This window comes from Epinephelus moara, chromosome 21 (assembly GCF_006386435.1).
Source record: "Epinephelus moara isolate mb chromosome 21, YSFRI_EMoa_1.0, whole genome shotgun sequence".
In the NCBI taxonomy this organism is placed as follows: domain Eukaryota; kingdom Metazoa; phylum Chordata; class Actinopteri; order Perciformes; family Serranidae; genus Epinephelus; species Epinephelus moara.
In genome coordinates this window covers 20806348-20818078 of record NC_065526.1, presented here as the reverse complement: position 1 = coordinate 20818078, position 11731 = coordinate 20806348, and the positions used below count along the sequence as shown (strand labels likewise).

Genomic DNA, 11731 nt, shown 5'->3' with positions numbered 1-11731 from the left:
AAAAAAAAAAAAAAAATCTGAATATATATGCTTAAACTGTCTCATATTCACACAACACTAAATCAGATGGGTAATTTGTGAAAATCTTTACTCAAAGTTATATTCAAGATTTAACTTGTTCCCTTCAAAATACTGAAATGACTTCAGCAAATAAGTAAAAACAGTTTGAGAATTTCATAACTTAACAGCACTGATTCATTTGTCTATTTTTCCTCTCTGAATTACTCTAATCATTGAAAATTTTAATCGAATTGCATTTTTGGACAGAAAGTCATTTTAAAAAGTAAGGAGCCGTCTCCAAACCATCTGATTCCAAGAAGAGTTTACTTCCTAAAAGTTGCTGATGATCAGTGTTTTTAAATGAGGAATGAGCTTTATTGTAAACAAGTGTTAAACACACAAGGCCTCTCCCATTTTCCAATTTTGCGTCAGCTCAACTGCTTAATGTCCAAATGTCCAAAGACATGCAGGTTAATTGGTGACTCTAAATTGTCTGAAGATGTGAATGTGAGTGTGAATGGTTGTGTCTCTATGTGTCAGCCCTGTGTCCAGGGTGGACCCCGCCCATATATACTATATATCACTCTTTATTTAGCTATTACTTCTCATACTTACAATACAATATATTTCTATATGTATGAGAAGTACTATATATAAAATGGAATACTATATGTATGAGAAGTACTATATATAAAATGGAATATATAAGGCTATATACTAGGGATGAGCTTTTACTATTACTTGAATTTGTGTCTGTTCAACCAGCTACATTATCTGTATCCGTATTCTGAGGGGCACTGGACAGATGACGCAGCCCTGCCCCACCTCATATTTAATTGACATCGCTCCAAAATGAAGGCTTCGATGCAAGGATGTCTTATTTTGTGAAATGCATGTTGCCTTGACTCCTCTCTCCTCGTGTCTCTTCCTTGAATTGTCCACTCACATCTCCAGTGGGCAGGACTAAGACACAAGGAGAGTAGCCGAGGAGGGGAATCAAACTGAGAAATCAGAAAGACTTCCCGTATCTCTGTCTCAAACCAGAATGACTCAGAGTTTTATGAGCCCTCCCTCCTCTTCCTGCCCTCGCACACAGCGAGCTCCACTTTGTCCACACATTTCCTTGTTCCCTCCCCTTCAGATCTACAGTTTGAAGATGGGTGTAACCAACATGTGGTGACATGACAGAGCTGACAGGCTCCATTCACTGCAGGAACACATGATGTTCAGTTCAGAGCTCAAACTAGTTTGACTTTTAAGGAAGTGAGAGTCAGACAGGCGTTGTCACTGAGAGGTGAAATGGCGCAGAAAGGAGTTGAGCTGGACCGAGAAACCATCTCTTGTTCCATCTGTCTGGATCTACTGAAGGATCCGGTGACTATTCCCTGTGGACACAGCTACTGCATCAACTGTATTAAAACCCACTGGGATGGAGAGGATGGGAAGAAAATCTACAGCTGCCCTCAGTGTAGGCAGAGCTTCACACCGAGGCCTGTCCTGGTGAAAAACACCATGTTAGCAGTTTTAGTGGAGGAACTGAAGAAGACTGGACTCCAAGCTGCTCCTGCTGATCACTGCTATGCTGGAGCTGAAGATGTGGCCTGTGATGTCTGCACTGGGAGAAAACTGAAAGCCCTCAAGTCCTGTTTGGTGTGTGTGGCCTCTTTCTGTGAGAAACACCTTCAATTTCATTATGACTCAGCTCCGTTCAGGAAACACAAGCTGGTGGAGCCCTCCAAGAAGCTGCAGGAGAACATCTGCTCTCGTCATGATGAGGTGATGAAGCTGTTCTGTCGCACTGATCAGCAGTGTATCTGTTATCTCTGCTCGATGGATGAACATAAAGGCCACGACACAGTGTCAGCTGCAGCAGAAAGGACTGAGAGGCAGAGAGAGCTGGAGGTGAGTCGACAAAACATCCAGCAGGGAATCCAGGACAGAGAGAAAGATGTGAAGCTGCTCCAACAGGAGGTGGAGGCTATCAGTCGCTCTGCTGATAAAGCCGTGGAGGACAGTGAGAAGATCTTCACTGAGCTGATCCGTCTCATGGAGGAAAGACGCTCTGATGTGGAGCAGCAGATCAGATCGCAGCAGGAAACTGAAGTGAGTCGAGTCAAAGAGCTTCAGGAGAAGCTGGAGCAGGAGATCACTGAGCTGAAGAGGGAAGATGCTGAGCTGGAGGAGCTCTCACACACAGAGGATCACAACCAGTTTCTACACAACTACCCCTCACTGTCAGCACTCAGTGAATCCACACACTCATCCAGCTTCAACATCCGTCCTCTGAGCTACTTTGAGGACGTGACAGCAGCTGTGTCAGAAGTCAGAGATAAACTACAGGACGTTCTGATGGAGACATGGACAAACATCTCACGGACATTGACTGACGTGGATGTTTTACTGACAGATTCAAAACCACAGCCCAAGACCAGAGCTGAGTTCTTAAAATATTCACGTGAAATCACACTGGATCCAAACACAGCACACAAACTGGTGGTTTTATCTGAGGGGAACAGAAAAGCAACATTCGTTACAAAATACCAGTCTTATCCCAGTCACCCAAACAGATTCACTTCATGTCGTCATGTCCTGAGTAGAGAGAGTCTGACTGGACGTTGTTACTGGGAGGTGGAGTGGAGCGGGAGAGACGCTTATATATCAGTCGCATACAAGTCTATCAGCAGGTCAGAAGGATGCCATTATGGACGAAATGACAAATCTTGGGCATTAAATGTTTACAAAAGCCATTACCCCAGAGTAGGAGTGTATCTGGATCACAGAGCAGGTATTCTGTCCTTCTACAGTGTCTCTGAAACCATGACTCTCCTCCACAGAGTCCAGACCACATTCACTCAGCCTCTCTATGCTGGATTTTGTCTTCTTCTCTCATCTGCTGAGTTCTGTAAACTTACATAGGCAGAAGTCATTTAATGGTCACAAAGTGGGGGGCTGCATTTCACTGGTCTACCACTGGGTCCATTCAATCTAAATGTACAGTCATCAATTATTAGAAACAGAAATAAGGAACTAACTAACAGCAGAGCAACAATATGGAGCCGAAACTGTGAGTGCAGGTCAAAATAACACTGTTACTTAATCTTCATGTGTGGCATCAGTGTGTAAATAGGGTCCATACTGCCTTAGAGTTTGCATGTAGTATTTTCTTGGCTCTCTCCAAAGCGTTTGATGCTGTCAACCATGACGTATTACTTGAGATGGTTCTATCCTCAAATGACTCAATAATTATGTTTATTATAGACAGCAATGTCAATGTTTGAGGTCTGAGAGAGCTGTGATACAGTGTGGGGTACCACAAGGGTCTGTTTTAGGACCCCTTTTGTTTCTCATCTCTCAATTAGAAGCCTGGTCTGGTTGCCAAGCAAGTTTTTTAGAAGGTCTTTGGATGTATAAAAGTGAATTATTGGCTACACATTAACGCTTTAGACTGCATATACAGATATAAATGTTTAATTTTTTGTCAGTATGGAGATGCTACACATTGTTAGCTTGGTTGATTTCATTTTGACTCCCTACATTACCTCTGAAGCTGTCATAAAGTCAGAATATGTGTTTATATTTTTTACACAAGTAATATTGGTACTGGTTTAGATAGACAATTTGGTTGTATTTCCCGATCTTTGCTGAGCAACAGTTTCATGTGAAAGGAATTAAAGGCCTGTCCCAAATGTAAAAAAAAAAAAAAAAAAAAAAAAAAATGTAAAAGTTTTACGGTACATACTCATGGTGAAGAAATTTCTTAAGTTACATCAACAAGATTTCTTGGAATCAAGAAACTCACTTCCTTTTGTTGCCTAAACCTAACCACTTCCTTTTGTTTGTCCGTTTATTTTAAAAGAGACTGTATGTAAAAAGGACGTGTATTTTGAAAGAAGAGAACTTGACACAGTGTCCCAGAACATCAACAACCAACACACCCAGAGTACCTTGCACGTCATATGTGACCGTGGAAAGTCCATGACCAAACGTCAATAAGTGACGAGGTCGGAGTGCGAATGTGTTGCCAAGTCATGTGCTGCAGCCTCTCCTCTTTTCTTAGAATATAATGTATTGACTATTTCTGATATTAACATTCTTCAAACATGTACTTTTATTTTCAAAATGAAGTATATGAAAGTTAATTTTTATCATACCAGACAAACCGATAACCTTTATCTACCAATCAAGAGGGCAGTATTCATCGAAATACGATGAAGTCCAACTAAGGAACATGAACTTGAGCTTTTTAACTGGCTCTGTCTTTGTCCCAGTACAAAAAGAGACTTAAAACTGATTTGATGACAAAAACATTTGATACTGTATTAATCATCACTGTGTTATGTGGCTGCTGTGTTTCTGCATAGTCCTGATTTATTTGATGTTCTGTTTATTTCTCCTCAGTATGTGTTCACTGTGTGGAAGATATGTGTATTTTATTCTTCCCTTTAGGCGAGGCACCAAGAAAAGCCCTTTCTTGGTTTCCCTCATCTGCACATGTAAACTGTTTTGTTTTTGTTTTACTTTTTCTCTGTTATTTTACATCTAAATGTGCAAATAAACTTGTAGTTTGTTTTACAGCTTGCTTTGCCTAGTGTCATTTGATGAGCAGGCAAACAGATGCAACTTTTAAACTCATGTAAAGTGCACGCACTCAGGCAAAAAATGAGGTAGTTTACAGTGTCTGGGTTTGTGAGTGGAGGTCATGCATCAGGGTCTGTAATCCAGGCTTGAGCTGCTCAGTCACATGGTCCTATGTTATTTATCAGTTTGTCCAGATGCTGTTGTTTGGCACTGCAGTTGAATTTCTCTTTCCATTTCTCCATCTGATTTGACCAATGTAGCAACTATTTAGCCAAACAAACAAAAGATAAACAGGTACCAGAGCACATGTAGCAGAGCATGTTCCTCACAAGATGGCGCCCTCGTCCCAGGAAGCAACACAGCACTAAGTACCTCAACGTTCCCTTCACTGCTCCATGTTGTCTGCTTTGGTGATGTTTTATTCTACTGGTAATTCTATAAGACGTGTCGGGTTACTTAATTTATGTGATGTCACAGTGCTTGTTGCACCCACCATGGTATCATATATACGTCTTATTTATTGTCCATTATTTTTGTTTAACTGTCTGAGTTTTGTCGTGTTTCTGGTGACTACTAGTGAGACAGCACTGAAGAGGGTAGTTGTATATTTGTCATTGATAATCCGCTTTTGCACTAGTGTGTACATTGACATTTAATGCAATGTATTTTGTTGCCTAAAGGTGTTCTTTAATATAACACTAGTAGCATTTACTGTTAAGGGAGTATGATATGCTAGGATTCTTTTCATCTCAGTTACTTAATTAGTTTTAGTTACTTTTTGCTCTTTATATTTAATTCATATTTCTCACTTTGTTGTCTCTGAGACTTTCCTGTAATTTCACAAGCTGCTCTTATTACTGTCTGTGATTTCAAATAATTTCTGTCATTCAGATTTTGACACCATGTGACCATGGTGAAAAATAAAATACTCCACTAAGTAACTCTAAAATCATTCAGCTTTCTGAGTAGATACAATTTCTGTGTGGTTTCATTAAATATACAGTCAGCTCTGATTGTACATTCAAACACGGTTTCACAACACATTTTAAATTACTGACAGTTTCTACAGAGGATCCAGTGATGGCCAAAGGTTGAAATGGATCAGGAGTGCGTCGTGTTGTTGGATAAGATAAGCTCGTTAGGCTCACCTACATTTATTACATAAAGACACAGTATGCAGTTCTGGAGAGAGATCGTTGGTTGTTGAGTCTCATTCCCAGGTTGTCAAATACAAACGTTTTAGGCTGGTAGTTGGACCGAACCAGCAACCCAAAGCGGCCTGGGAGTGAGACAGAATTGCATCCTGCGCTTTTAAACACAGTCTGCTCACACCACTGATGCAGAGACATTATATGATTAAAACATGTGATCTTTACAGAGTCCCCCTCACACTGAAGACAGAGCTGTGCCACATCGTCAGCACACTGTAGGAAGGTCAAGTGTGAGTGCTGGACTTTAAACTCACTGGCGCACAAAGAAAATAACAAAGGTGATAAAATGTGGTGCACCTGTGTTCAGAGCTCTCGTCTCTAACACCTCACCTTATACACACGTTCCAGCATTTCACCATTTAAAATAAAAGAGCTGAAATCATTGTCTCCTTTGATTCAACTTTAACTCAACCATGTTTCACAAAAGTGTTTCTTATGGACTCATTTTACTTCATGCTCACCTGTTGAAGTTCAGGTTGACCTCAATATGTTTGAAGCTTTTTTAATTCAAAGTGATACTTTAATATGAAAAGCTTTCTGTCGGTGAAACTTGAGGTTATAGTGGCTGAAGTTTAACCAGAGCATCAAGTTTTATTACCTGAGAATACAGGCTGATAACAAAGTTGAAAGAGTGCCCAAAACAATAAAAAGACTGATGAAGCTTTTGAGGTGTCTGTTGGGATCTAGGCCTAATCTAGGCCTTAATTATGTTAAATAATGTGACTTAATCTACATTAAATCACCTCGTGGGGTACCATTCCTGAAAAGGGAAAAATGATAGCCAGTTAATGATATCAGTCTCATAAAATACGCTAAACTACTAATTTGGAATTTTGATTAATAATTAAATGAATAACCATAACCAAAATTACAATATTAATAGTAAAGGCTGAAGTATTTCGTAGTTCTTGACATAGCAAAGGTTGACTATTCATTCACTCTTGTGCAATATTAAACAGGCAGCAGGTATGATTCCAAATATATGTTTTTATAAAGACAGCAAAGCAACAAATCACACAAATTTTTACTAACTCACCATTTACAAGCATGGGTGTTTAAAAGTGTGAAAGAGAGACAAAAGGTGGGTGTGTGAAACAAAGGGCCGACTGGCCTACAAAACAAAATGGCTGACAGCAGAGAACTACAAGGTGGCCGAATCAAAGCTGGTGTCAGATCGGGGGAGGTCTGCCTGACCGTGTGATTAGGACAAAGACAAGGGAAAAGAAGCGGGAACTTTGAGTTGCCTCTTTGGGTGTAGCTATGTTGAAAGCCAATTTGTGAGATTTGTGAGATATGGGTTGCAAAGGGTCTGGATTAGTGCAGTGATTGTTTAGTTGCATGCAAGACTCTGTCTGTGTGAAGCATTAGCAAACTAACTTTGCTCACTTTGCTTTGGTGAAGCCAACTAACCAATAACCCAACTGCAAACAATCACAACAAATACTCAATAAACAGTATTAAATCACAACTGACAAAGTTAAACAGTCTTGCTTAGCCTGTACAGCTATGATAAAGCTATGCCCAGTTGTTACTTAACCAATCTTTGAATGGATGGAGGGAAGAGTTGCTTTGTGGTGTGCTGCTTTTGTTAGCCGGCAGATGAAGGCTGTAAAAAACTGGAGTTCCAGGTGCAGTCTTTGCTGTGTCCTTGTTTCAAAGGTGCAAACCCCAGGAGGATGGTCACTCGGTGCCCTTGCAGAGTTAGACGCTGGGGTGCTAACTCAAATTGGTTCTTGGAGGTCCGAGGCTTCCAGCGAGGGGAGAGGTAGAAACAAACAGCCCAGGTGTGTTCTGTTCAGGTGTTGTCACGTAAATAACAGTCCCCAAGCAATAAACAGGACAGACAATAGGATTTTATTTATTTTTACACTACATTTTCACTGAAAGCTGACCGAATCTGACCCGAGCCCGAATACAATTTATACATTTTTGACCGAACCCGGCTCAACCTGTCGGGTAGGACTACCGTCGGGACCCATCGGGCTCAGATCGGGTAGCCACACTCTAGTGTGTGTATGTGTCCCCTATCTATTGGGGCCTATCTGAATTTCTGTCTTTGAGAGATATTATTTTGTAATATAAGTGAATTTTCTATCCATACATATAAACTTTAAATATATTAAAATTATAAGGCATCTTTGAGTAAACTGCGAGTATCATTTAAGTAGGCTATCTTGTGGCCGGGCCGAGTGTCCTCTTTTTTGGAAATCAAAATATGTTCACCCTACCCTGTCATGACTTTTCATCAGCTAAAATTAGAGTAAAACTGTGAAGGATAAAAATGACCAAAATGTGACTAAAACGAATGAATGTCTTTGTCTAAAGACTGAGACTAAATCTAACACTACTGCCAAAATTAACACTGACTTCAAATGCTGGTTTGCTTCAGGGGGATATTCTGATATTTAAATGTTTTGTCACAAATGCTTCAAAGTGAATGACCAAACATGTAAGAAAATTTTACAGCAGTTAAAGTATTTTATGGTAGATTAGTGTGACAACTCCCTATTGTCAGTCATGGAACCATGACGTAAACCTGAAGAATGGACAAGTACTTTACAACTAAAAACTTAAATGCTATCACACAGGGAGCAGGTTTTAAATAAGGCTTTATTGTAAAGACGGAGACAAAGTTCAGATTCAAAGTGCTGCCCTTCTTCCTGGAATGACTCAAAGCTTTATGAGCCCTCCCTCCTCCTCCTGCTCTCACACACAGCGAGCTTCTCGCTGTCCACCGGTTTCCTTGTTCCCTCCCCTTTAGATCTACAGCTTGTTTAGTTCAGAGCTCAAACTATTTTCACTTTTAAGGAAGTGAGAGTCAGACAGGCGTTGTCACTGAGAGGTGAAATGGCGCAGAAAGGAGTTGAGCTGGACCGAGAAACCTTCTCTTGTTCCATCTGTCTGGATCTACTGAAGGATCCAGTGGCTATTCCCTGTGGACACAGCTACTGCATGAACTGTATTAAAACCCACTGGGATAAAGAGGATGAGAAGAAAATCTACAGCTGCCCTCAGTGTAGGNGAACAGAAAAGTAACAGTAATGACTGAAAACCAATCTTATCCCAGTCACCCAGACAGATTCACTACAATTTGTCAGGTCCTGAGCAAAGAGAGTCTGACTGGACGTTGTTACTGGGAGGTTGAGAAGGGAGGGACAAGAGTTGATGTAGCAGTCGCCTACAAGAACATCAGCAGAGTAGGGGGCTGGGGTATATCTGGTTTTGGACGCAATGACAAATCTTGGTCATTACATTGTGACTCAAACAGTTATAAATTTTGGTACAACAATGTTAAAACTCCCGTCTCAGGTCCTCGGTCCTCCAGAGTAGGAGTGTACCTGGATCACAGAGCAGGTATTCTGTCCTTCTACAGCATCTCTGTAACCATGACTCTCCTCCACAGAGTCCAGACCACATTCACTCAGCCTCTCTATGCTGGACTTCGGTTTTATCATGAATATGGAGGCACTGCCGAGTTGTGTGAACTCAGTTAGACAGAAGCCATTTTAGGGACAGTGGCTTACATTTTTGCTCTCTAGCTGGGTTTCCATTACAGTTTTGTGCAAAATTAAAGTGATATTTCAACAATTTTGATAAAGTAGAATTGTGGCTTGCAGGTATTTCCATTGAAAGGTGTTTGACATCCAAGCCATAAGCGTATTTATCGTAAAAAAAAAAAAAAAAAAAAGCACGTCCAGAGTCCACTCCGTAAACTTATTGATGTTGGCAATGTGTTTTTTGTTGCATCTACTGCTGTTGCTGTGACCATTTTTAACAAAAGACGAAGGCAGCGGATGATAGCAGTTTCCTCTGTCCACACGTACCGTGTCATTTTGTTTTGGTTATATGGCAGCCACCGTAAAACCGGATGTAAAAGAACCCGTCTGGTGACGTAGTGGGGTCACGTGACGTGTTAATGCGCTAAAAGTGTTTCCATTACACTTTTGCGATACGCATCTGTATCGACACGTCTGATAAACCACCTCATGAGAGCATAAAATCTTTTTAGCGATATTTGAGAGGTTTTGCGAAATTCACTTGTTTCCATTACCGGTTTCCTATTGCGCTATTTAGAATTTGCACATTTGTAAGGTTAATGGAAACCCAGCTTCTGACTCTTAACCTCAAGCTGTCATGTTTGTTGCTGAGAGCTGATTGTTGTGGCGTCTCTTCACTGCACTGAGATCAGCTGTCAGTCAAACATTATGGGCGGTACTTTGACGTCTTCTCCTGAGTTGTTGTGTAAATGTTTTTTTGGGTGGCGCTCCTTTCTGTGTGTGTTTAGTCACGGAGGCTGTCACTGCTCATCATGATGTTTGTTTAGCTGAACTGAAATTTCTCTGCAAGAAATTAGTAGTTTCAAATGTGTTTTATTAGAGCATGTCAACAAATAACGTCATAAATAGACGGGCAATGTGTCAATGTATCTAGATAAAGTTCATGTTCAGTTGTCTTGGAAGATGCTCCTTTTCAGTTTTTCTGAACATATATTGAACAGACATATACATACTGTACATACACACAGCATGCATACATATACATGAGATGAAAATAAAAAACACAGTGAAAAATGATAAAAAAAATATGTTTGTTTGTTTTTTTAAAAAAGAAGAAAGATCACTAAGCCACATCTTTGCTGTGGGGACTTTTTTCTTTTTTTCTTTGCTTAATTTCCTGACATCATCAGACATTCCTAGAATAATAATAATGAGGGGTTCAGGTTCTAGCTGGATTTGCAGTATTCTAGATATTACTTTGAAAATGGTGATCCAGTAGGTCTTAATTTTGGGACACACAGCAAAACTGTGGAGTAGAGTATCATTTGTTAGAAGGCATCTGTCACAAGTAGGAGAAATTTCAGGGTATATTCTGTGTAATCTGTCCTTGGAGTAATGAAGACGGTGTCGAATTTTAAGTTTAATTAAATAGTGCCTTGTGTTGTTAGAACAGCAATGGATGTGCTCCAGGCTTTCCTTCCACAAGGTGTTCGGGGATCTCAACCCCAATGTCTTCCTCCCATTTAGTTTTTACTACAGTGTGATCAACTGGGCTGACAGATTGTAAAGTGTCAAACATATAAGATATTAATTTTCCTGAGTCCGATGTGGATTGAAGGCATCTGTCAAGACTGGAGCCTCTGAAAGTCGAGAAATTTTGCAGGTACAGTGTAAGGTGACAGAAGAATGCCAACTATAGAGTGAGGTTTACAAGCGTCTCGTTCCATTTTAAGCCATCTTGGTGTCATCTAGCCAATATGTCATAATCCTCATATTTGAGGCCCAATAATATAATAGGAAATTTGGAAGTGCCAAACCCCCCTCGTTTTCAGATTTGCAGAGGTGTTTCTTGCCAATTCTATGTGTTTTGTAGTTCCATAAAAAAAGGGACCACAATTGAGTCTAAATGTTTGAAAAAGGATTTAGCAAGAAACACAGGTATATTCTGCTCTGCAAGAAATTATAAACTTCTGTCCTCTGAGCGTTTGAATATTTGTATGTTGCTGTTTCTCTTCTGCTGAATGGCTCTGAAGAGAGAAATCACCAGAACTCCTTTAGTGAAGATATTTTGTTTTCATCACTTTGCACAGTTTGAAAGAAATCTATAATTAAATTTTTATGTATTGATGTGGCAGACCTGTGAGCTATATAATTACTATAATATATGCACTATAATTATCCTGGTCATAGTCAATTTGGAGAGTTTGGACATGTCTTCCTGCAGTGAACATCACAGCAGGTTAACAAGTGAAATGTGGAAACTGATGCACAACACAAGAGGGCGCCTTCATCCTGCTAACCAGGGATGTAGTGGAGGTTAAAGCACCTCAACTCACTGTGTCCACAGTTTTAGTTCAGAACATGTTTTTAGGCTGATAAAAACCTTTATAGTAAAAGTGCATTGTGTCATACATCATGGTAAAAGCTGTCAAACTGATATTAGTT

General features: G+C 40.1%; 1 protein-coding gene across 2 annotated transcripts in view; it reads left to right on the top strand.

Annotated features, from left to right (window-relative positions):
• LOC126408932 (tripartite motif-containing protein 16-like) overlaps positions 1-9321 on the top strand; it is a 12808-nt gene extending 3487 nt beyond the window's left edge. The window contains exons 2-3 of one of the 2 annotated variants that reach the window (XM_050074733.1): positions 1295-2731; positions 9042-9321. In XM_050074733.1, coding sequence (XP_049930690.1) covers positions 1300-2731; positions 9042-9283 — 1674 coding nt within the window. In that variant the 5' untranslated portion in view covers positions 1295-1299 and the 3' untranslated portion in view covers positions 9284-9321. Of the gene's footprint in view, positions 1-1294; positions 4576-9041 lie in introns of those variants that run through there. The other variant, XM_050074732.1, reaches the window with a different exon arrangement.
• The last annotated feature ends 2410 nt before the right edge of the window (positions 9322-11731 follow it).